The following is a 25,697-nucleotide window of genomic DNA, read 5'->3' as shown; positions in this document are numbered from 1 at the left end:
GCCCAGGGAGATGGGAGGAGTGACATCAGGCGATACATCAGGATCCAATATACCACCTTTTCCAGCCTCTCAGACTCTGCCTAAATATTTCATGCCAACTGCTGAGGCTCAAGGAATAACATCAGAGACTATTCATTTGGGGAGGGGGGATAAAAGGGGCTCAATGCACCCTCCCACCGCACAAACCATGAGACACCGGTTATATACAAGCCATCGGACAAACTCTTTTTTCCTTTTACTTTATTTTCAGTCCAAATATCCACTCTGTGGGGTAAGCAAAGGTGTGGGAAAGAGGAAGGTGATTTCTGTACAACAGTCTCCCAGCCCAACAATCCCCCTCCCCCACACATACACCCCAAAATCCCCCCTTCACACAGCAAAAGAGAGGGTGGGTTCACCACAACAGTGTCTCCCTACAGCTGGGAGGTTTCAGTGCATCGGGGTGTATTGTAAGAGGGCCCCCCACCTCGCTGCTGCGCCGACTTCCCAGGGCTAGGCGAGAAACCCAGTGATCGTTTTATCCCCTTGCCTTAAAAAAGAAAAAATAAAGGTAATAAACCCAGGGGAATAGTCCAGCTATTCCTGCATAGCGACAACGTTCAACAGGCCAGCTGTGAAACCCGGGGCTGAACCTCGTGCCTCCTGGAGAAGAAAGAAATCAAGGTAGCAGAAACCTCAGAGCTGTTTGCTCTGTGCCAGTGGTAGAGCAGGTTGGCTCAGGGCCAATACCCTCTTCCTCTCCCAGCCAGGGGGTTTGCAGACACAAAGTCCTTCCAGGTGCCCTTGGAACAAGGGGTGCTCACGAGATGGGGGTCTGGGGAGCGGCTCTCCAATGGGGGCCACAGCAGAAGACAGGACCATAGCCAGGGGCCTGGATCTCTGCTGGACCTGGCTTCCAGCCCTACCTCTGTCCCTAGGGGTTTGGCCTTGCTCTCAATAGTGTCACCACCCCAAGGGGAATAAAATCTGCTTGGTGGGAAACTCAAAGCAGGAGACGCAAGCCAGGGCAGAGGGTTTCTCCTGGCATCCTGCTCCCATGAACGGAGAGGCCTCACTATCCATCACTGCCTGCTTTTCTCTACCCTAGGTGCAAATTGCAGCTGCTGTGCCTAGCAGCCTGCCCCCAATGTGGAACAACAGAAAACCCGTTCCCAGATTGCACTTGCCCCGTGAAGGGTCCCGGCCTCCTGGCTGGGGTGCATCTGCCCTTGCCCCATGCTCTGCAGCATGAGGGGGACCAGACCAGGTCCCTGCCTTTGCCCAGCTACCAAGGAGCAGAGCGTGGTAAAATGCTCTCATGACGGCGGGCCCTTCCCTTTGCCAGAGGACCCATCAGGATGCACTGCACCGCAACACATCAAGAAGGGAAAACGCTAGGTTCAAAAGTCAGCAGAACGGCAGTAAAAAAAAACCTATTAAAAATCAATAGAAATTTTTTAAATCAAATGCCCTCCCCCTGCTCCCCTATTCCCCCAACAGGGTTTTGATTGCAAAACCAGCTGCAGGACAAGAAGAAGATAGTATACAACTGAACCTGACTGGGAACTCTGATGAAACCCGGTCTCTTTGCGTGGAGTCAAAGTGGAATCAAATTTTTTCCTTTAATTCAATACAGATGGCAAACAACGAGTGGACTGAAAATGAGCTTTGTCCTGACAGGGCCCCTCTAAGGATGGGCAGGTTGCGGGGTGAGATTGGCAGGGTGATCCCCACTCACTCTGGAAGCCCGCTTTGGCCCCAGTGCTACCCAGAGGCATTTTTCAGCCCCAGAGAATTTCTTTTGGCCTAAAACATTGCCAACGCCCCGCGTCACCCAGTCCCCGTGCGCATGCTCCCAGCCTGTGTGCTCCTCCACCACTCTGAGATGTCCCTCAGTGCAGCTGCGGCTTGAGCTTTAAAACCCAGCAGGGGAAACTGAGCCAGGTGCGTGCAACTCATCGATGCAATGCCGAGGAGGCCAGAGGGCAGCAGGGCTGGCGGGCAGCAGGAGTGACTTCTTGCTGCATTTCAGCTTTGCTGGCTTCATACACAACTGCTCCTGCTGGCTGGGCAAGGGCAGATGCTTTGAGACAGACGCCGGTTGCAAAGAGCCTGGCAGGCCCAAAGAGCGATGCTTGCACAGTCAGGGCCCCGCGGCCAGCAGGCACATGGCTGAGCAGTGATACAGGAAGGGGCAACGCGGTGCTACAACCTCCTGCCCCGGATCGGAGTAGGCAGCAAAGTGCCTCCCAGGAGTGCTGCCTTCTCCCTCGTTGTGGAGCAAGTTCAGTGCAGAGGAAAAGCGCCAGTGCAAGCGCCTGGGGGGCAGGCATCCCCCATGCCAGAGCCGGTGCCTGGGAAGGAGTTCCATGGCCACAGTGCCTCCCAGCTGGGGCCGGGCCAGTGCTCACAGTGGCTTGTGCCCAGACAGTCGCTGGAGGGCTGCTCACAGCCTTCGATGGTAGCTAGTCCAGGCTGGATGGGACTGAGCAGCCTGCGATGGGAGAGGCTGGATATGCAAGCACCGGGGCAGGTCGGGCAGCCAGTCCGCAGCCACCTCCTCTGAGCACCCCATACTGCCCTGACTGGGCCTGGCCCAGCCTGCGGTCCTGTCTGCTCCAGTCCAGGCTGCTGCAGAGCAAACCCCATCCCAGCCACTGTGGGCAAGACCGATTCATTCAGCGCTGGGGGCAGAGGTGGACAGAGCCACTGGCTGTGTCTCACCCCAGCACCCGGCCTCCGGTGTGAAGGATAGTAGGTGGGCAGCAAAGCCCCTGACCCGGGACAGCTGATGCCAAGGAGCCGGCGGTGGCTGAAAAACAGGGCTGTGGGGGTCCTGCAGCTCCAGGAGGTGCAGGTGTATGTGGGAGGTTGGCGTGGTAGAAACCCACTCAGGGACATGACTGCAACCAATCAGTCCTGGTCACAGGAAGGAATTTTCCACCCACCAGCAAGGCGCTACCTCAAACCATGGCCCTGGGGATCAAAGGGGACTCATGGGATGTGGACCTCCTGGCAAGGCCAGGTGCTGCCCTGACTCCATAGCCAGCCCCCACAGCCCAGCCTCAGGCAGCAGGACCCCTGGAAACCCTCGGCCCCCACAGCGCCTATCTGCACAGCGCCCTTGCGAGGCAGCTGCGGGCTGATGGGATGGGGAAACTGAGGTACGGGGGCCAGCCTGCCTGGGTACCCAAAACAGGAGGCCCACGGGGCCGGGTCTCAGGGGGTCAGAGTGCCTGGGCTCCACCCCCCCGGAGAGGCAGGTTCTCCAGGTGGGCCAAGGCCCTGATTCAGGAGAGCACATGCCCAATCCAGGTACGTATTACCACCTCCTTTCCCTTCCTGAGCCCACATTGCACTGCCTGGGTGAGCCTCACGCGCCACAGCGTGGCAACATGCTGCTCAGCCTGGGGCTGTTCTGGGCCCCAGAGCCAGGGGCAGAGCAAGGAAGTGGGAATGAAAACTGGGCAGAAAACAAACGGGTGGGATCCCCATGGGGGGTGGAGGATGGGAGTCACTGGAAAAGGAGTTTCTGTATTGAAGACACAACCCCCCCGCCCCGCCCCACAGCACTTTCACAGACCAGGTGCTGCAGGAACGGGCCAGGGGATGCAGGGAGCAGAATCCGTTTGCATAAATTAAAGCAAATCAAAGCGCCGGGTTGGGGTCCCCTCCCATCAGGCGAGGACTGGTTGCGCAGGGTCTGTAATGCAAGAGGCAGATGTGGGGGTTAGGACCAGGTGGCAGCGAGCAGGAGAGATGCGTCCTCTCAGCCCCTTCCCCAGGCACCAGCTGCACCATCAGCTCCCCCTTTGGTGCACTTGCCGCTGGCTGATCCTTCCACATCTGACCCCGGCAGCCCATGGGGAGATGCCAAGGCCAGCAACCCTCTCCTGGGCATCAGCACCGTTAACTATATCGCTGTCCACACAAGGAGAGGGGCTGCGGGAGTGCTGGGGCAAGCGGGCATTGGCCCCCGTGCGGTGGTTGTGTGAAACGGGCTCCGTCTCCTGCACGGCCTGGGGCTGCAGGTGGGTTGTGCCCCCCAGCAGGGCCCCAGTCCGGGGTGAAATTCCTCCCCTTCATGCATGGGAAAGCTGGAAGGTAGCAAGTCTGATGGGTTGAGTACCCAGGGCCCAACCCTAGGACCAGAACCAGCAAGGCCTGGGCTAGGGGAAGCCTGCGGGGAAGGATGAGACCTAAGGGAGCATGTGGGGCCATGTTATCACGTGAACCCCCCCACAAGAAGACTCCAGCCCCAGGTTGGAGCTCCCTGTCCTGCTCGCTGAGGCTGGGATTTCCTGAGGCCCCAGGGCCAGGTTCTGCCCCAGCCACAGGACGTGGCCGCAGCCTGAGGCACCAAAGCTGGGTTCTGCTCTGCCCCGCTGGGTCCCAGCAGCCTCTGCTCTCCCACCTGCCATCATCTGGTCCTTCTGAGCCAGGCACCCACTGCAGACAGGATGGAGGCTGCTCTCCCCCATCAGCCTGGGGTGCTGGCTGTTGTTGGAGCAGGGGGAACTGAATTGCATTTGGACGCCTAAGCGTACTGTGCACCCAGAAGGAGACAGGCCCTGCCTACTAGGCCATCAGCGCCCCAGGTAGCCCCCAGACAGCCTGCATGTGGGGCCTGCCTGTTCAACCCCCCAGCTCAGCTGCCATCACCTCTCTGAGCCCCAGCCCTGGACCGAGCTGGATCCATCTTGCAGGCAGAGAGGAAGGCCGGGACGGTACAATTGTGCAACTGTTGCACAAGCAAGGGGAGGGTTTTGCATGCATGCGCAAGGCACTTACACTGGTGGGCAGAGCTACAAGACACGGGAGTTGCTCCACTGTCGCTCCCGACAGCCTTTGGATCGCATCTCCTGCACCGCACCTGTCTGCGAAGAAAGCACAGGGCCCATCAGTGGTCCCCACAGCACATGGGGCATGATGCACTGAGCTGTCAGCCCTGGCAAGGGGCTGTGTCTGGGGAGGAGAGGAGGGGCAGAACACCCATGCTGGGGCACGTGGGGGTGAGGGAGGACTGAGAAGCCAGGACTGTGGGTGTCTAGGGGTGAGAGCACCGAGCAAGGACACCTGGGTCCCCAACTCTGCCCCTGGCTGAATCTTGGCAGCTTGGATAAGCCCAGCGTTCACTGCTTGACTGTGAAAGCTCAGACCACGGCCCCCCCAGCGCTGGTGGCAACTGCCCCCTACACGCAGCAGGCTCCAAGTGTCTCGTGTGGCTGGTTCCCTCTCCTGTCCCCACGTGAGAAGTCCTTGTGGGTGTCCCACAGCCAACTGAGCGCCTGGATACCATTCCCAGGCAGGTGTGGCATGCTCAGGTACTGCGTGTCCTCAGATTGACCCGGTGCCCAACCATGGGGAATGGCGACAGTGCAGCGGCCCTGAACTTGCCTGGGGCTGAGACCTGTCCCTGCCCAGCAGCTCGGAGCTCCCCGAGGCAGGAGCCTGCCCTGGGGGTGCTCCTTGCCCCCCCCTCCCAATATGCCCCCAAGGTCAAAGCAGGGGCACGTACCATGGGAAGACCCTCATGGGCAGCCATGTCCCCCGAGCCGATGTGCGTCAAGTGCATGAAGTTCATGGGCTCCCCAATCATGGAGCGGTCGATCCGCCTCCGCTTCTTCTTCTGCAGGTGACAGAGAGAGAGAGACCCTTAGATTTGTGGGCGAGGGGGGTGTCAGGCTGCTGTTCACCCCTCCAGCAGTGTCCGGGGGACTCTGAGCTCATGATACATGGCACTGGTTGTCACTGGGGGGAGGCGTTACTCACAGGGAAACAGAGGCACAGGGAGGAACAGGGCCAAGGTGGTGGCAGTCAGTGGCAGAGGCAGGATCAGACCCCTGGTCCATGCCCGCTCTGCAGCAGCAGGTGCAATGGGAGCCAGGCCAGAGCCAGGCAAAGGAAGGTAAGGAGGTGTCAGTGGCTTCTGGCATGGCTAGAGGGGACCCACGGCGACAGCTGAGACACCCCCCAGCCCCCGGCCCAGCCAGAGGAGCTGGCTCCAGACATTTGTTTGCATCATGGTGGCACTAGGAGTCCCCAGCCCAGCCCAAGACCCTGCAGCACCAGGCACTGTACAAAGACAGGACAGAAAATGGTCCCTGTGCCCAGGCACCAAATCACCCACCTGCCCCGTGCCTCAGTTTCCCCACCTACATAAACAGGGAGGGGGTCTGCTTAGCACACCTGCACGAAGCAAGGCAATGAAGGGCGCTAACCCAGAGCCAGGAACATTGCCCGGGGCCTGCCTGGGAAGCCATGCAGGGGGGTGCTGAGAGCAGAGCACCCTCCTCTCCTGTCCCTCCCACTTGGACCCTACCATGGCCCAGCCCCGCAACCCCTGGCGAACCCTTTCCCGGCCCCACCAGCTGCTCCATCACAGGCCAGGTTTCTCTGAGCTTGGAAGGGGCAGAGTAAAGGGGATCACAAGGCTGGGGGAAAGAGCCCACCCGGCTGTCCCCTGGACCCAGCTTGGGTGGCTGCCGGGAGCCAGCTGGGCTGGAGGGCAGTGGCAGGCATGGTCCACTCAGTACCTCAGGGTTGAGCAGGATAGTCAAGGCTCCCTGGACATGCACAGGGGTCGGGGGTACTCAGGGCTGGCAGGGAGGTGGGCAGAGCTGCTGGCACACAAACTCCAGGCCCAGGGATATCCAGGTGGCCCCCTCATTATATGCAGCAGGCTTGGGGGGGCACCTGCCCTGGGCAGAGAGCACCAAGGGTTAAGTGCATCCTAGCCGGACGTGCTGGCGCATTACTGCTGGCGCATTAACAAGGCCTCGGGGCTCCAGGGGGAGGAGAGCGGGCGCCGTGGGGGGCCTGGCCTTGCCAAGCCGCTGAGCAGCTGGTATTCAGGTGGGGAGGGGAGCAGAGCCACCATGGGGCGGGTACAAGCACGGGGAGGGGAGGATGTGGGGCAGGACACCTGGGTTCACCTCCTGCTCTGACAGAGCAAGCACCTCAGTGTCCCCTGCTCCTGGTAGAGCTGCCCCGTGTCCCCTGCCCCTAACCCCAGCTCTTCTATTTGGGGCTTGGAGCAGCCGGGGGGCTTCCCCCTTCATCCTGGCAGTGGTCTGGTTGGCAGCATGGCTCTGGGACAGGGGCCTGCCAAGCACAGAGCTGTCTCCCTCCGCCGCCTGCTCTTGGCACCGTCCCACTGGCAGGGGCTCATCAGGACAGGGGTCTCCAGGCTGCCCAGATGTGATCCGGAGGACGGGGCCCAGGGGAGCCAATAGGAACCTCCGGGGGCCTTAACTCATGGCCGCCCCCACCCGCAGGCTTCAGGGTCATCTGCAGTGAGGTCAGGAAGGAACCTCCCCACCTTGGCACAATTAGTATTATTATACTAATTATTATTATACTATATTATTATTGATAATCTGCTCAGGTCCCTTCCAACCCTACCAACTATACATCTAAATTATAGTTTCATATCTCATATCATCACCATTATCCTTCCTTCCTTCTTGTGTCCTTGTGACAGTATTTAGCAGAATTCACAGATTCACTGGACTCCGCCAGGCTGGCTGGGAGCACTTCAATTATGGCCTTGAACTTGCGACCTCTGGGCTGTCAACTGTGCACCTTAGCACCCATTACTATCATCGTCGTCATTATTGTCATTAATATTTATTTTTAAATACCATTATCACCATCATTATTACAATTATTACTATTATTAGTCCAATTAATATTATTATTTAGATTTGTCCATAATTGTCATTATCATCATCATCTAGGTGATGATGATGATGATATCCTGCTCTATCTAGAAAGGCTCAGAGTGGCCACATTGTGGCAGATGGACACAACTAGAAATCCACAGGATGCCACATTAACTGCAACAACGGGCCGAACTGGCAGGACAGGACCAGGACGCTTGCCCTGATGAGGCATTGGGCGTAGGGTTCTGCATCCCTATGAGCAGCTGCAGCACCCTTAAAAGAGTCTGGCAGCACCCCAGCAGGCCACAGCCCCTGGGCGGAGAATGAGCCCGGAGACAGCAAATCCCAGGTGCGGGTAAAGCCAGGCCCCACGCCCCCGCCTTGTGGGCGACGCCACTCACCGGCTGTGGTTTATCTACGACGCAGCAGCCCAGCTTGTGCCAGAAGTCACTCATGTTCACTGTCCCGTCCAGCTTCCCCCTCAGGGTTGACCTGGTCCCGGCGGTGTCAGCAAAGCGGTGGGTCTGGGGCTGCAACCCCGAGGCAGCGTCTGTGCAGGCCCGGCTCCGTCACTCCATGGGCAGGGGTGGTGCGGGCCCAAACGGTGCCTGAGGATGGGGCTGTGCACGGGGGTGCTCAGCGCTGCTGCCTGCCAAAGACAGAGACACTCGAGTAGGATATGCACGTCCCATCCCAGCCAGACCCTGCTCCCAGACCGTCCCCAGGGCAGGGGGGTGCCCAGCTTGCCCGAGATACAAGGGCTTTGACCCTTCAGGAAGCAGCAAACCCATTGCTCAGCCAGGCTGGAAATCCACCCTCCTTCCCCCGTGAGCTCCAGGCTGACGACTAGGGGAACGCAGAGGACCCAGACGGCTGCGTCAGGGGTGATTCACTGGCTGGGGTCCAGAGGCTGCGTTGGGCAACCAGATCTCATGCTTCAGGGCGCAGGCTGCTGGGGTCGGGAAGGAATCCACCCACCCCCCGGGGACTGGTACTCAGCTTCTGGTACTGGTAGGGGGTAGTCACAACAGAAGGCAGGAGGGCAGAGACCCAGGGTCTGGCCAAGGCTGGACTTTCCCCCCCCACCTTGCTAACAGGGGAAACTAGCAGTGCTTTTGAATGCAGTCCCCTTGTCCCGGGGAGGGAGCATGATTCAGCCTGGGGAAAGAAGCCCAGACTCCTGGGTTGCATGCCCAGCTCTGTGTGACTCGGGGGGGGGGGGGGGGGGGGGGGGGGGAACGACAAGTCACTTGGGGAAACTGAGGTATGGATCAAGCTATTTCGCTTTCTTCTCCTACCCTTCTTGCTCCCCAGGTGCAAGGGGCTGCTGTTGCCACCCGTTGCGGTCAGATCACTTCCCTTCCCAGCCAGCGGGTTTCAACATCACCCGCCCTGGCACAAACACCTCCTGCCCCGCATGCCCCCAACACGCACAGGGACTCACCGCTGCCGTCTACATCAGCACCCAGGAAGCCCCCCACCGGTGCCCCCACCCTGCCTGCTCTGCTCCACCGGGCTCCCCGGGGACCCTGGAGGGTGGTGTGGGGCTCTGCTCCCCGGGGTGGGGCCACGGTGCCCTGCAGACACAACTGTAACCACTTCCTGGGCGGTGGCCACTACCCAGGGCCCCACATGCCACGTCACAGCTCCCTCCCACTCGCTCGCTCCCAGCTAGGGCCCAAAACAACAAAGATCAGGGCTTGGGCTAAAGCTATAGGCCCCCCAGCAATGTCACAGCCAGTCCCTTGAGCTAGAGAAACTTCCAGCTTTTCTCCCCATTTCACAGAAGGATAAACCAAGGCACGGAGCAGGACCAGGCCTCGCCCGGCGCGCTGTGCCCTCAGACCCCAGCAGAGATGGGGATGGGGGCACGGTCCCTTGAATCCACCTGCTCCACCTCCAATCGTGCTCCCTCCCAGTCAGGTGCAGCCACTCCCCCTTGCGGCTCACGCCCCAACCTTTCTCCCAGACTCTAACGCTTGACTCAGCAGGAAAGAGATGCCATCAGCCAGGCCTGCCAACCACCGCCACTCAGCACGCGCCTGGGAGGGACCTGCCATGGAAAGACAAACATACCCAACCTGAACTAACCACCCGCTGAGCCCCACAGCCCGTGACTCTGCCCCCGTTAGGCACCGTAGCAGCCCAGCCAGCTCCAGCCCCTCTCGTATCCACCTGGATAAGATCAAGCCAGGCCTCTCCAGATTGCTGGGGGCTGTGCAAGGGGCTGAGTTCCACACCAGAGGTGGCTGCATTTCTGTGACCAACAGGGCAAGGCACACATAGCTCTTGATCTGCCTTGCTCTTAGGAGCTTGAGACACCCCTCCACACAGGAACCACTGACAGAAGGCAGCAAAAACTCCCTTCTGCACAACATTTTGGGCTCTTTTCCCTCAAAAAATGGATATTTCGGCTGAAAAAACCCCTCGCTGTCTCCCACCCCTGCTACCCCAGTGCCCCCCAGGAGCCAACGTGTGCTCCCAGCTCCTTGATCGGACTGGGACAGCACCTGGGAGAGTAGTGCATTCTGGGATGCACTGTCCCCCTACCCTATGGATGCGAACAGGGCTAGGGGGACAGCTGGGCTAAGCAGGAGGGTCTCAGCTTGGAGCCACAGCACAGGGCAGGAAGGGCTGGTGCCCTGCTCCCAGGCCGCATCCTGCCTTGCTGCCAGGCGGTCCCAGGTCCCATGACGGGGCCTGGCACCTTTAACACCGTCTCCTCCCTCATTCCAGGGCATTTCAAGGGCTTGAAAAGCCAGAGCACCTCTCTGGTTCCCTGGAAATCCCCACCTGGCACCGTGATCTCCCAGATAGCGTCAGGCAAGGCTGCAACCAGCTGGGAAACAGCCCTGGGGAGGCATGCAGGTGGAGGCAGGAGGGAAAATCTAGCACAGACAGGCCTGAATTTCCAGCGGCAGTCCCCAGCCAGCTGCAGGGGCAGGAGCAGTCGACGGGCACTGGTACCTCTCGGTACAGGACACAGGCTTGTTGTGCAAGGTCGCAGCTGCAGAGAGAGTTGCGTTCACAGGCACCCATGTTGCAAGCCCCAGTTCCCCCCAGACCGCATGGCAATGGGCTGGTAGATAAGGCCTCCGCAGCCCCCTCCGGGCAGACAACAGGAAGCCGCTCGCACCCCGCTGAGCAGCCTGGCTGCCTTGTTGTTTCTCTTCTCACAAGCAGCTGCTGGGGAGGTTTGTTCATGGGTGGGGAAGGCACAGATCAGCAGCCGCCTCACCCCATTACATCCTCTTGTCTCAGGACCCTTGTGGGTGCTTGGTCCCCAGGTTGCCCCATTAGCAGCCTGGCAGCCACAGGGGATCCAGCTTCCAGCCTCAGCAGCCCCCACCCCACAACCGCCACCTCCCTCCAGGAGACCCCCACCCGCCCGGACCCACAGGGACATGAACTCGGCTCCAATGAGACCAGCGCCAGGCACTGCGCAAACCCATGCAACCGAGGACAGTCCCTGCCCTGCGGAAACACCCAGACAGGGCCAGGGTTTGATGACCCTATAGCTATAGGAAAGGCGAGAGGCAGGGTAAGCCCAGACCATGACCTAGCAGAGCCCTCCCCAGGCGCTGGCAGGAGCTTGATGCAGTCAGGATCAGGCCCCGAAGCCACAGCCACATCAGGTCTGTTGCTGCCCCCCAAACCCAGTGCAGCGACCATGGAGGGGTGCTGCGGGGTGCAGTGGACCACACTGTTCTTTGCAGCCACCAGCCAGACCCGCTCTGTCCAGCACCCCCAAGCCCTGCCGGGGACAGGCCAGACAGGCTGGGACCATAGATGCTGGCCCCACAAGTTCCAGTGACATGCCCAGTGCCCCTAAAGACCAGCTCAGAGACTACCTGTCTGCAAGTCCCTTCCACACCTCCAGGTCCCCCCAAGCTGAGTTGATCCCATCAGGTAGCCATGGCCATTGGTGTCCCCCGGAGGCGGCCACGAACCATGCACAGTACATGGCCTGTGCTGGGGCGAGCTGGGGAGACCCATCCACGAGGGCCAGCGGGCTCATGGACAGCTCCAGCGCTAGGCCCAGATCTCCAATCCATCCCCAGGGGGATCCGATGAGCCGGGCTGGCTCCCTGGCAAAGGTGGGGAGACACCCACAGACCCTCAGCCTGGGGCAGGACTATGCAAAGCTCAGAGGCTGCAAGGGGTCACCCCTGCTGGGAGCAGAGAAACCGGGAAGCCGCTCCAAGGCGGAAGGTAGCCTTGGTTTTACTTCTCTAGCCCTGTCCCCAAACCTCACGCCTATTCCCCAGGTCTTCCTGTCCACACTGGGAACCCGTCTGGCTTCCCCCTTGCGGTGGCGGCTGTGGGGACCGGGGGTCTGGTAGCAGCAGGCGCTCCCGGCACAGCAGGCCTGTCTCTGCAGAGAACCCAGAGTCTGGGGGTCCCCGCTCAGCCGTGGGTCTGCTCAGGGGGATGCAGAGGGGGAGAGGAGTCTCCCGTGAGCAAGATGTGGTCAAAGCCACAGGGCGGTGGGATGGGGCATGGGGTCACCCCATAGTGAGGCCCAGGCGGGTAACGAGTGTAGCAGGCAGGGTCTGTGCCTGGCTGCCCGATCTCCTGGGTCCCAGGCTTGCAGTAAGGGCAAGCAGGGGGCATGTGATCCTGCTGGGAAGGGCTGTACATCAGGTATGCGACTAGCAGGCCTAGTGGTCACTGCCCAGCTGCCCAGGATCCAGACCCAGTGAATAGACTTGGCCCTGGGGACAGTGCCTCAGTTTTCTCATCTGTTGCCTGGCCTCACTCTCCTCCTGACCTTTGCCTAGCAGTAGGGGGGACGACACACTTCCCTCCCCACATGGAAAACAGCTGACTCCCCGTGGTCCAGCCCCCCCAGGCCGGGATGCAGGACACCTGGGTTCGACTCCCTGCTGAGCCCCCGACCAGCAATTCACATCCCCACTCTGTGCCTCAGTTTCCCCATCTGCCAAATGGTCTCAAGGCAAAGTCTACCTGGGCTCTTGCCTGGTCTCAGGCTTGTGACGTCCCCACTTGCTCAGAGGTGGGGGGGAGGGGATGCTATTCTGCTGCACTGGAAAACAGGAAAGGCAGCTTCCTGTGCTGCACGGGCCAGCACCACGGCTGCATGGGGGATGTCGGCGGGGCCAGCCCGGCTGGGCCACCGCTTCCTGGCTCCAAGAAGCCCAGCCCTGCAGCCCCTCGGGCTCCGTGGGAGCCAGGCTCAGCCCAGGCCCCTCTGCTGAGCTCTGGGCTGCAACCAGCCAGGCCAGGCTCCCCCCCAGATGGGCCCATCCTCCAGTCTTCTCTTCTCCCAAGAAAAGAAAGCGCCTGAGTGCCCAGCATGACAGCCGGCATGGCCTGCCCCCGAGGCCCCAGCCCCACTAAATAACGCCCCCTCTATCCCAGCCCCACTGCCACCCCCCTTCACAAACTGGCGGCAGGGAGAGCTGCTCACAGGAAACCTCCAATCTCTCCCCATGCTGGGGGAATCATTCCCATGGGGACCGCATGCTGCTGCAGCCCTTCCTTGAAGCTCCCCTATGGACATACAGCCATCACATGCCCCCCACCCCAAAGCACACGCATGACCCCAGCAAAAGGCAGGGCTGGGAGGTGCAGGACTCCAACACATTGAACATTTGTGTCCAGAAAGACGAGCAGAAAAAGACCCAAGAAGCCAGAGGCAGACAAGCAGAGCCAGAGTGGGCCTGGGGAAGAGCTGCTGGGCTAGAGGCCGTCCAGGGCAGAGGCAGGGGATTGTCCCCAGGCCGATTCTCCCTGCCTATGCAGAACAGGGCTGTCTACACCAGGGCTGTGCACAGGCCAGACTGTGGGCCATATACAGCCCATAAAGGGCTCATTTGTGGCCCCCCAGACTGAGTGCCACTCCCCCCCACTACTGCCAGGATCTCTGAGCTCCCCCATCCAGCTTCCGCGCCCTGTCCCTGGGGCCTCAGGAGCCCGGGGCTGCCTCCACAACACAGCGTGCGGAGCTGGAGGGAGCTGCCAGGATGCACGGCAAGGCTCGGGATTCTCGGCTGAGGGGGCAGCAGGAACAGGCGACAGTCACATGTGTCCGTTCATGGACCCTCCAGGGAAACTGAGGCAGGGGCCATGGTCGCAATTAGCAGTGGAATGAGAGCTAAGCCTACAGGCTGCTGCCCACCCCCCTCACCCTCATCCGCAGTTTCTGGCACCAAGGGAGGTACCCTAACTTGGCAGAGATGGAAGCCCTCCCCCCGCCCCCACCTCCGCAGCCTCATTTGTAGCTCCTGGGAAAGGCAATAATTAACTACTCATGGCAGCCACCTGCCCCAGGCCAGGGGCTCAGAGACCACCATAATGGGTACAAGGTGGAGGCGCTGGCAGTTCACCAGGAGCAGGCTGGCCACACAGAGCGCGGATGTGCCCAAGGGACCAGAGCCATGCCAGTGGGGACACAGAGAAGCGACAGGGAAGGGACATGCCCAAGGCCATGTGGAGAGTCTATGGCAGGGCTGGGGGCAGAGCCCAGGCACCCTGGCTCCTCCAGTCCCTGGCATGAGTCCTCCTGCAGCTTTGGGTGTAAACAGTACTGGAGACAGTCCTCCGGGCTGCCCCGGTCAAAGGGAAGCACATTAAAAGTCTCAAACCCTCCTCCCACACCCAGCCCAGCCTGGCTACCAGCAGCCACTACAGATGGGACTGAGATGCCAGGGGAGATGCCATGTGTCTGCTCCGAAGAGCAAACCCATGCCACAAGCTGCTAGACCAGGCAGGTCTTGCCCTGCCATGCTCCTGCCTGATCTCAAGGCACCAGGGCAGCCCGTTGGAGCAAGACGGTGCAATGTGGGGCAGGAGGCCTGGGTAGGGAAGCCTTGCCCCTGCAAGCTCGTTAACCAGCATCCAGCATTGCCCCCCACCCCTCCACAACCCCCCACCACAGTGATGCTGCTGGGATGGGGGGCATCCCCCTGCCTCCTCAGAGGACCATCCTGGCCAAGGGGCTAATGCTGTGATGCACACCTGGGCCTGCACATGCACACTTGCAAAGGAATGTGTGTGGGGCGCAGGCACATGCATGTGCCCAGGAAAGGAGCTGGCACGGGCGTCTGGGCCCCTCCACGGGCAATTCCCTCCCCAGCCCCGCCGAGGAACACACGCAGTGTTCAGAGGGAAAAGTTATCAGCCCCGAGCACAAGCCCGCAGGGCTTGCCAGCCCTACCACATCCCTATCAGCACTAGGCAGGAGGCTGTTTACAAGGCCCCTGCACCACCAAGCTGGGGGGCTTATCAGCTCTTGGGGCCCCAGTAAGGCCAAAGGCCACGGCTGTTCTGTGGCCACTGGATGGTGTTAAGCCCAGCCTGGTACTGCCACTGCTGCTGGGTGCACTGGCACCTGGCATGGAGCAGGGAGCCTGCAGGTCTGTCTAGAGCTTCGAACCAGCTCCTGGGCAGCCAGAGAGGGGACCCCAGACTCCAGGCACCCCCAGTACCTCGCTGGGAGAGTCACTCTACATGCACCCAAGCTCTTGTCCCCTTCCTCTCAAGCCTCTAAACGAGGATAGGGGTGGCCACGCCATGAGCACTGTAGTGAGACACGGGCAGGCCAGGACAGGAGAACGTGCAGCTACAGGTTGCTGCTGAGTAAACCGGGCACCAACAACAGAGCAGCTGACTGGGCCCATCACCCTGGCATCACAGCCCCAGTGTGATACCCATGAGATATGCCATGTGAACACCAAGGCAGCACATGCGAGAGGTGGCACACGTGTGTACAACGGGGAGGAAGAACACCTGTGGGGAAGCTGGGCTCAGTTGCAACACGCAGCCCTGCTCGGCCCCGCGGGCTCCTCCGCACCCCAGCAATGTGCAGTGAACTCCCCCTGCACCGTAGCCCCAACCTGCCCAGCGCCGGCTGCCTCGGCTCCAGGCCCAACGAAAGCTCCTGCCTGCCCCGACCTGCCCCGCGTGGCTAATCCCTGCTGGGAGCGGGGCCATGTCCCACAGCAGGAACAGGCCTGCCCCGCCGGCCCCCCCCGGCCTGTGGGGAGCGGGAAGCAGAGATGAGATCTGAAGAAGCCCCAGCCCACAGGCACAGGCCACAGGGGCATGGGGCATTTCCCCTCCCCTGAGCACCCCCTGGACCCATACAACCAACACGATGCGCTCCCTGGCATCAGGGTAGGGGGCTCAGCAGGGAGGCACGAGGGAAGCGTGGCACAGGCCGGCCAGGACCATCCAGCCCCTGGACCCTCTGCTCAGGGTCAGACCCATGCTGTTTTTGGGGTCAGGAAGGAATTTTCCCCCACGCTCATATTAGTATGGACTAAGGGGGATCTGCCTTCCTCTCCAGCAGGGGCACAGCCTCGGCCTGGGAGCTCTTGAGCATCTATTAACAACCTTTCACATGCAGCAGGATGTTGGCTGCTGTGGTCCCCCTGCTTTCCCTGGGGCAGGGGCAGGTGTGATGTCTCGTGTCGTGTCAGGGCTGATGGTAGTTTTACGAACACTTTAGATGCTGGATTTGTCTCGGATGGTCTGGACAGGGCTGATCCTGCCTCAGGCAGGGGCTGGACTGGACGTGACCTCAGGAGGTCCCTTCCAGCCCCACTGCTCTAAGATTTCTGATTCCACCCTGGGTTTAACCCAGGCGCCCATCATCACCCATCACACCCAGGCCCAGCTCCCCACTGGCTCTGACAGGCTCATGCCCACTATGGGTTTGTCTCCATGTCAGGACATCTGGGATCAGCAGCTGCATCCTGCCTGGACCGAGTGCTTCAGTGAGAGACCGACCCCGGCACATGCTGGGGTCTTGAGGGAGCAAAGCTGGGTGGGGGAATCAGGACTCGTTGGTCCTGCTGCTTGCTCTGCTGTCTGGGACTTTCCGCAGAGACCGGGAAGAGGGATGAAAAGGGATGGGGGATTGTGCTGAATGAGGGCAGAGGTTCCCCCACTGACCACCCACGGAGAGGCAGGGCTGGACCAAAGTGCCCGCACTGTGCCCCCCATTCCCCCCTCCTCCCACCCTGCCCCTGCCCTGCCCTGCCCTGCGGGGAGCCTGGCGCTCTTACACTCTTGCTCTGATGAGGAAAGGGCTCACAGGCAGCGGGGCAGGGGCCCAGCAGGGCCGGAGTCTGCCCCCAGATGGGTGCAGCTGGGAGAGGAGACAGAGGACTTCCCCAAGGCTGGAGTCCAGCCGTGTCCTGTGCCATGTGGTGTGTCAGCATCCAGGGCTGTCTCAGCTGCTCGCAGCTCCCTCTAGCTCCCAGGTCCAAACCAAAAAGGGGAAGAGACACAAGCCCTCGAGACAACCCAGCGCCAGCACCCTTGACCCCCAGCCCCAGCGCAGCCCGGGGGAAGGGCAGAGTCCCTGGTCCAATGGTTGCACTCGCAGCCTCCTTCTGAGCCCACATCTGCCCTCCGACTGTGCGCTGAAGCAAAGGAGGTGCCTGCCCAGCTACTTCCACTTGACCTGCCCTCTGCTCCACGGGCTCCAGACATAAAACAGGGCAGGGAGGGCTACACATGCATCCCACGTACATACAGTCATGGAGCAGTCAGACTGGCAGGGCCCTCAGGGTCACCCCTAGTCCAGCCCCCTGCTCCAGACAGGTCCAGTCCCATCTGAGCCAGACAAGCAATTGTCCAACCTAGTCCTGAAACCGTACGACTGCCAGGCTCATTGCCCCAAACCCCCCCACAAACATGGTCCCTGCCCCAGGTACCATGGGCAGCACTGGGGCCCTGCCAACAGTTAAAATACACTCCAGAGATCCCAGGCAGAGGCCGTGCCCCTGCTGCAGAGGAAGGTGGAAACGCCCTGCAACCTGTACCAATCTGACCAGGGAGGAAAATTCCTTCCTGACCCCAATGCAGCATCAGTCTGACCGTGAGCGCAGGGGCAAGACCCTACTGCTTTGGTCCCAGCAAGAGCATTGGCACAGCCCAGTCCCCATCCCCAGCCTGGGCTGCAGCCAACACTCAGTGCTGCTGAGGAAGGCAAAGAAAAAACCCCAGTACCTGTAGCAACAGGCGGGGAAAAGATTCCTTCCTGGCCCCAGCTGGCAACCAGCAAAGCCCAGAAACCTGGGAAATACCAGACACCATCTACTCTGCCCTGCACCCTGGGGACAGCACACAGATCCACACATCCTCGATGGAGAGCCAGAATATGCCTTTCCCCCATCCAACCCCTCCACAGACTTATCCCAGCTCCTTCGCCTTTCATAACGAAGCTGGATGTCATACAGCATCCTCTGTTTGACACAAATCTCCAGCATCTAGTACCTGCTCCCAAGAGATTCAGGGCAAGCTTGCTAAGATCACCCGGAAGGAAAGCGGAGCTCCTTTGGAGGGATGGTCCTGCTCAGGGGCACTGCATAGGGGGTGCACGCAGGTGAACGTGCACCCCTTGAGCGTGGCGATGCACCGCCTGCAAAAATGCACTGATGACACTGTCGGCAGCACCTGCAGGCGGTCACCACTTGCCACAACTGCCGCCAACACCACCAGCGGTCAGCAATCCCCGCTGGCCGCTGCCAGCACCACCTGCAGGTGGTCACCGACCCCTGGCTGGCATTCACCTGCCCCGTCCCCTGCCACCAACAGTGCCACCGGCGACTTTGGGAGCTCCCTGCCACCGCCAGCACAACCATGCCCCCCCAGCCACCTGGGGCAAGCGCCATTCGTAGTCCTGCTTTCAGCAGGGGTTGGACTAGATGTGACCTCCTGAAGTCCTTTGCAATCCTCATTTTCTATGACTCACCTGCTCCCAGCTGCTGCCACAGGGAACAGGGCGAAGAGATTTCTCCGTCTTTCCGGGATTACTTTATTCAAACAGAAAACCACAGCACTGCAGAAAGCCACCGATTTACAAGCCTGGGTTGAAGCTGGCCAAGGATTTGGGGTGTGGGCAATGCCAGGCAGCAAGAAGGCTTGGCTTCAAAACAAGGCTTTGGTTTCACACGCTGCCAAGGCTTCATTAAAAAAAAAAAAAAAAAAAAAAAAATCAAGTGCAAGGTTTCCTTCCAGGTGAAACAAAACAGTCTGTTCAACCCCAGAGCCACGCCGGGCTCCTGCCGTTGGCCAACAAAACTTAGGAATAAACTCATTTCAGATTGAGTTTCCCTTGGTTTGGCCAGAGAGCGTGTGAGGACTCCAGTCTGGTGTGGAGAACCACAGGGCTGGCAGCAGAGGCCCAGAGCTGTGCTTGGGACAGACTCACTGCTACCATCTCCCAAAAACCTCTAGCTTCTCCACATAGACAGGACCTGGACCTATTCCTAAACAGAGCTTGCAGCAAGGACATCGGCTCCATCCAATACCAGTCAACCCCTTGCACTGGGAACTGCACAAGCCATGAGAGTCCCCGCCCCACGGAGCTGGCAGTCCAGACAGGGGAAAGGGAAACTGAGGCATGGGTTCAGAAAACAGATCAGAGCCCAGCCAGGTCTGGGGCTCTCACCACTAGGCATGCTGCCTCGTGACTGCATCCTCAGGGCCAGGCTGAGGTCAGCTGTCAGATCCTGACTCCTATCTGGTCTCAGTCTCCCCCCACCTTGACATGCACCTTTTCCCCCTGCCTGAGCTCCAGAGCCCTCCTCCATCTCCCCAGAGCTGCGAGCAATTCCCAGGACACTTTCTGGAGTATTTATAGCTGCGGCTCATTCCCCCCCCTCCATCCTTCTCCTTCCCGGACAGTATAAATATAGCTCCCTGCTTATGCCGCAGCTGCCAGCGCAATGGCTGACGTCTGGAGTTGGGCCGGGGAAACCCAGTGTCTTGGGTCATTCTCAAGACAGGAGGGGTTGCACCTGGGCTTTCTAGACAGGGAAACGGAGGCACTGAAGAACAGCCTGGCCCCAATCTTACAGCCAATCAGGAGTCTAGCCCACTGATGGCCACCCTGTGCCATACAGCGATACAGTGAAGGGAATCAATGACTCCCCCCACCCCATCCACCCTCCAAAACACCCATCTACAACGGTGCCAAGATCCCCACGGACTGTGGGCCCTCAAGTGCATGAGGCACTGGCAAAAGGGGGCTCGTAGCCAGGCTGCCACTAGCAGGCTCCTGCAGCCCAGGGGCAGGGTGGGAGAAGGGGGAGCATGGGGCAGGGTGCAGGCACTTCGGCCTGGCCTGGCCTCTCCACCAGTGGTCTCTGGGGGAATCTCTGCCCTTGCTCAATACAATCCCCATTCCCCTTTACTGAGGGGTTCACTGGGGCACGTCCCAGACAGCAGAGCAAGTGTCCCAGCTCACATCAGCCCAGAGCGACTGCAGTTTGGATCCACGGGGGGCCAGCGGCAATGGGATTCCCGCCCTCTGGACTCAACCTCAGGGCACCAAATTAAGTCCCAAAGCTCAGGCCATCCAGGCCCTGGCCTCAGTGCCCATCACCTCTGGTGCCAGGTGGGCTCTAGTGCCAGGAACCCCTGCCCAGGCAGACAAAAACACCCAACAGGCACAAGCAGAGGCAGCTTCAGTGTCTCCTGCCCCATCTGTGCAGCTGTGCCCTGTACCAAGATCCGTGCGGCGACACAGCCCTAACCAGGATGCTGACCGCATCCTGCCCAGGAAGCAGCCAAGGCCTGCAGCGGGGGAGAACCTGGGGCCCAGGAGCTCAGGGAGTCACAGATCCGCTGGAGGCTGGGTCCTCAGCAGGGTCCAGCCACGTTTGTGCCCACCAGTGTCTCAACCCTGATCTGCCTGGGTTGGGATACAGGCCCTGGAGGGTGGAATGATTTTAATTCCCAGCAGCCGCAGGCCAGGGCCGTCATGCCTTTTCCACCCACCGGGGTTTGGCCCTTGATGTTGTGCTGGTTGGTTGTGCCTCCCAGAGGCATCCCCAGGAGCAGCAGGAGCCAGCAAGGCAAAGCCCGAGAGGTGCAGGGAGGCTGGGCCTGGCAGCAGGACACCGGCTGGATGGAAAGGCCAGGGGGTTAGGGAGGGAGCAGCTGGTAGTTGGGTGAAGAGGCCCCTTGCACTGGTCAGAGAGTCCTGGGGACAGGCAGCAGAAGGGGCTGCTCCTGCACCCGCCACCCCCCTAAGGGCACTGCTTGGGACCCGTGGCTCCCAGCAAACCCATGGCTCCTGGCATGCTGGCCCAGTCCCACAGCTGACATGAAGCAGCCTTGTGCCACCCCACTGACCCTGGTACTCGCTCTGCTTTGGCCTCAAGGGAATGACCCCCAGCTCCACCCACAGAGTTGGGCCCTGGGCCCAGAGCCCACCATGGGCCACCTCTGCTGCTCTGTATTTCCCCTGCAAAAACCTCTATTTCGGGCCCAATCCTAATGCTGTCTCAGCTGCACATGGGGGTGACTGGAGATATCCCCAATTCCCCCATTAGGAGGAAGGGATCAGAGACCCACGTGGTTACTTTTCAGCCACCCCAGGTCTGGCTGTGGAGAGGCACAGGGGAAATTAGCTTCTGCAAGGCCCCTTCCTTTGCCCTGCCCTACATACAGTGCCTAGCACCACGACACCGCAGTCTGGGAGCCACTGTTCACAGGGAATCAGCCCTGCAGCTCTCTGTCCCTTCCTATCCGGCCTGAAGGGAGAACTGGGGTGCGAAGAGTTGCTTTCTCTCCGGCTGCTGTTCCTCCCGCCCCCTTCCAGCGGCAGATACAAGCCACTGAATGAAAAGAGATCAACAGGCCAAGAAGAAAAAAAAAAGCCTGTGCCCTCCGCTACTGAAAGGCAAATCCCAGAGACACCGCATTCCTCAGCTCTGCCAAAGCCCATTGTGCTGCCCCACCGCTGGTATTTGCAAAGCTCAGCTAAGTGTGATTAACTCTCTGCAGTGCTGGCCTGCCAGGCAGAGCCAATCCCAGCTCTGGGCAAGCCTCAGCTACCCGTGACACTCCCCAAGGATTTCACTGGGCACCCTGGCTGCCTGCTGGATGCCCAGTGGCAAAATGCACTGGAGACCGTTTGAGATCTTGGTGTGGAAGGAGGTGTGAAGTGGGGCTGGAGCCTGTTCCCACGCTGCTAGAGATGCAACCGGCTTCTCAGGGGGCAAGAAACATGACGCTCAATTACCTCCTGGCCCTCCACTGGTGGCTGGTTCATCAGCGGGTGGTTGCAGCGCCCCAGCCACTGACCCTGGCAGATCGGAGTCTCTTTCTGGACACGCCGGGACCTGGGATCACCACCCACAAGTTCCCTTTTTCCCCACAAAGGGATAGGTACCATCAGGGGCAGTAGCAACGCAGAAACGGTGACCCCAGATTCGAGGTGAGGGGATCATAGGACCCAAGAGCAGTGGTGCTGGAAGGGACTGCACACCTAGTGCAACCGCTGCCTGAGGCAGGACCAGCCCTGTCCAAACCATCCCAGACAAATCCATCATCCAAACTCTTAGCAAAACTACTGTCAACCCTGTCCCAGCACTAGACATCACATCCGAACCTGCCCCAGGGAAAGCGGGGGGCTATGGCAGCCAACGTCCTACTGCTGCAAGGGTTGTTAATATTTGCTCCAGAGATCCCATGTCCTGCTAGAGAGGAAGGCAACCTGCTGCTTCCCCAAGTACGTACCAATCTGGCCAGGGGGTAAAATTCCTTCCTGACCCCAAGGCAGCATTGGTCTGAGTCAGGGGGGGCAAGACCCTCTAGCCAGGACCCTCCAGCTTTGGTCCCAGCAGAAGCATTGGCACAGCTCAGTCCCCATCCCCAGCCTGGGCTGCAGCCAACACCCACCCAGTGCCTCTGAGGGAGGCTTAAAACACTGACACACAGAGCAGAAAGGGGGCAGGGCAACCAGGCTCTGTCTCTGCTCCCTGGAAAGTCCAGCAGAACTGGTGTCTTGCTCTCGAGACGCGCAAGTCACTTCCTTTGCTGGAGGACTGCTCCACTAGCGCCCACGGAGCACTGCGGGGGAAGAATCAAGGCCACAATTCTGCCCGGGGGGGTAACCTCTTCAGGGCCTCTCTGCTGCTCCCCACACAGCCAGAGCAATGCGGATTTACACTCACACAGGAGCTGGCCGCACCAAGCTGTGCACAGGCACAGCTGAAAACAAAAGCAGTAGGCTAGAGACTGCAAGAAGTCAGCCCCCTCTCCAGCCTGGGGCAGGCACAGAAGAGAGAGGGAGCCAGCCCACGGGGGACCGGTGGCTCACAGGCAGTACAAGGCTTGCCGCTCATCAAGATCCTCTCTCACTATCGTGCAAAACAATAGGTGCAGACCATGCCGCGGGCGTGGGGCAGCCATCCTCCGCGCCTCTCGCCAGCCTGGCAACACAGACTCCATTCTCCGTTATGTCCTTGGGAGAAGCTCTCACATGCCCTGAGTCTGTGAGTCAGGGGCAGCTCCGACTGCTCAATTGCAACAATCTGACCAAGGGCGATCACGGGGAAAAGCTCGTGTCCAACAAACCCCAGGCTGAGAAAGCTCTTCCTCCCATGAGCCACCTTGAACCGCCCTCCCCTCCCCCCCCCCTTCTCACTATGGCCTTATAATTAAGGGAGTTTCTCTCCTCCAAATGACAGGTCTGGCAGCCCCTGCCACAGACCAAATTCGCTCACTAGGCCCAGCCTCCTCCCCTCGCCCCATGGAAGAAGAACAGGATCTGACCCAGCTTCTGGAGGCAGGGGGAGAGCAGGGATAGGGTGGCATTTAGGTCTTCCCTGCAGGGCTAATCTGCAGATGACACTGCCACGGGAAGGCAGTAAGGCCGACCCCATGCCAGCCATGGGCCTCCTTCCTGACTTAGCCAGAGCAGGACTCAGGCCAGCCCACCGGGTCCACACGCAGAGAACGACTTCCCTTCCAGCCCCCGGCACTCAGCTTTGGCTTTGGCCCTTGAGAAATCCTCCCAGACAGGAGGCAGCACGTCAGGGCGTGGGACTCTGAGCAGGCCCAGGAAACGCTGCTCTCTGCGGGGGCTGCATGAAGCAATGGTGTATATTTAAGCCAGGCTCGAATGCCGTGTCAATGGGTTTCTGGTTTCCCGGGCGGGTGACCCACCACTGAATCATCAGCGTTCCCAGGGGAGGGTGGGGGGGAGAGTACCAGCCGCTAGCGCTGTTATAGGTGCTCGCCTCAGCTTTTTTTTAATTCCTCAGCCCTTTTTTTTTTAAATAGCTCTTGTAGGATCATGTAGAGGCCAGGCTGTAACCCAGCCAGCCCCGGGGGTACTTCTGACTTCAGCTCCCTCCTGATTTCTAACCCCCAAAGAGAGTCAAGACCCCGGTCTGTTCTCCCACAACCCATCGCTGCATACGCAGTTAAGGCAGCAGTTAAGGCAGCGAGGGGGGAAAAAAGAGAAAGAGGGAGAGAAATGTGCCTCCCCCTCCCCGAGCAGCTTAGATCAAAGGGCTCCACTTCACCTCGAGGAAGACTTTGCAAGCACAGACTGCAGGGTGTGACCCTGGGCTCTCCTGGGTGCGTCACCCTTCCTGCAGCAAGGGGAAAGGACTCTCGCTTTCCTCCAACCAGGTTTAGTGGCCTGGCCCCAGCCCTGCTACCCCCCTCTCCGAGGCGGCGCGAGCAAGTCAGGGCACGAAACGGCAAAGAAAGGCGCTCGGGGAGAGCTGGTCCGACAGCCTCCCAGCCCGGGACTGCAGCACATGTCTGCAAAAAGTCCAGACTTCCTGTTCCCACCAACCCCCACCCCCGGCTTCTCAGCCCGGGGTTTCAATGTTTCCCTGGATCTAGGGTCGCCTCCCTGCTTCAAAGCAGAGGCACAAAAAAGCCCCTCCACCTTTTCCAGGGAAAGACACTTCCCCCCCCCCCCCCATCCCACACCCCAGCCCCGTCCCCTGAATCGCACCCAGCCTGGGTCTCTCCAACAAGCTCCCAACGGTGCCCAAGTCCGATGGGTGTCTCTGGAAAAGCCTGCCTTTCCCACGCCCGGCTGGAGGGGAAGAGGCCAGACGCAGCCCTGGTCAGTTTCACGGAGCTGGTCAGTTTCCCAGTGAAACTGAAAGAGCCGCGAGGGAGACGCCGGAGCCGGGGAAACCTGCCCGGGGGGCCGCTCCCTTCCTACCTTCTCCGCCGCCGGACCGAGCGGGGCTCCGTGCCCGGGCCCGAGGCTGCCCCGGCCCTTTCTCCCCAGGAAACTTCCCCTGGGAACTTCAGCCCCGGGCCAGGCGTGGCTGCGCGCTGCTGCCGACCAGGAAACTCCGTCCCCAGCTGTGGGCTGGGCGCTGGGGCTGGGGCAGGGCGCGGCGCGGCGCAGCGGCAGCCGCGAGCATTGCACGCACGTGGGCCGGGCCGGGCCGCGCTCGCACCGGGGAGGCGGGGGAGCCGAGGGGCTGGGGCTGGGATCCGGCTCGACTCACACCAGCTGAGATGCCAGGGAGTTAACCACCCCCCCCTCCGGTGGCACCGCCCGGGAGAAGCTCTGCCTCCCCGGCTGAGCCAGCCCCCGTGCCTCAGTTTCCCCGCAGGGAGGGCGCTGCAGCTGGTCAGGAGGATCCCTTTGGATGCAGCGCTGGAGGTGTCACTGCCCAGAGCCGGGGGAAACCCTGAGAGACCCCCTATTTCTGCCCTCAGGCTGCTCCTGTTCCCCTGACCTGTGGGTGCCTCGATTTTCTCACCTGTAAAATGGGCATAAGCTATTATGAGCCCTTTTTTTTTTACTATGGAGCTGCAATGGTGTCTGCAGAGCAAAGCCAGTGTCATGCCCCACTGTCCTCAAGGGGATAACTTCTTTGCAAAAAACAAGCAAACACATATATAGGTGTATGTAAATGTGTGTGTGTGTGTGTGTATACACTCCACCTCCAACATTCTGCCAAGAGGCCCCTGTAGTTCACTTGGCATCTCAAAGCACACTAAAAACCTGTTCTAGTTCACACCATGCATCCATGTGCCGTACACTCATCTCAATGTGAGCGGGGCCAGACAGCACCGGGGGCTTTGGTTTTCCTTCCAGTGGGCCCAATGCTGCCCCACTTTGCTGCCTATCCAGGGCATGGGAGCAGGAGGGAAAATGCCTGGTGCTGGCATCATTCAGCTCCCAAGGGACACCCATGCAGGGACAGAGGAAAAGTGCCCATCTTACACCCTGAAATGGCACACAGGCTGGGTTAAGTCAGTGCCGGAGCTTCATGGAGGTGTTTTAAGCCTCTTGAAGCCTGCCTA

The 25,697-nt window shown here is 60.2% G+C and overlaps 1 protein-coding gene across 1 annotated transcript; it reads right to left on the bottom strand.

Moving 5' to 3' along the window:
- Positions 1-223: 223 nt before the first annotated feature.
- CDC42SE1 (CDC42 small effector 1) lies at positions 224-24,781 on the bottom strand. The gene is made up of 5 exons (XM_014603409.3): positions 24,598-24,781; positions 8,045-8,292; positions 5,498-5,608; positions 4,771-4,856; positions 224-3,682 (listed from the first exon to the last, which is right to left on the bottom strand). The coding sequence occupies exons 2-4, from the start codon at positions 8,096-8,098 to the stop codon at positions 4,785-4,787; spliced, it is 237 nt and encodes a 78-aa protein (XP_014458895.1). The 5' UTR covers positions 8,099-8,292; positions 24,598-24,781; the 3' UTR covers positions 224-3,682; positions 4,771-4,784.
- Between the last annotated feature and the right edge of the window lie 916 nt (positions 24,782-25,697).

This window comes from Alligator mississippiensis, chromosome 15 (genome assembly GCF_030867095.1).
Source record: "Alligator mississippiensis isolate rAllMis1 chromosome 15, rAllMis1, whole genome shotgun sequence".
Taxonomy (NCBI): Eukaryota; Metazoa; Chordata; order Crocodylia; family Alligatoridae; genus Alligator; species Alligator mississippiensis.
Note: the sequence above shows the minus strand (reverse complement) of the source record. Positions and strands in the feature narration are given on the sequence as shown.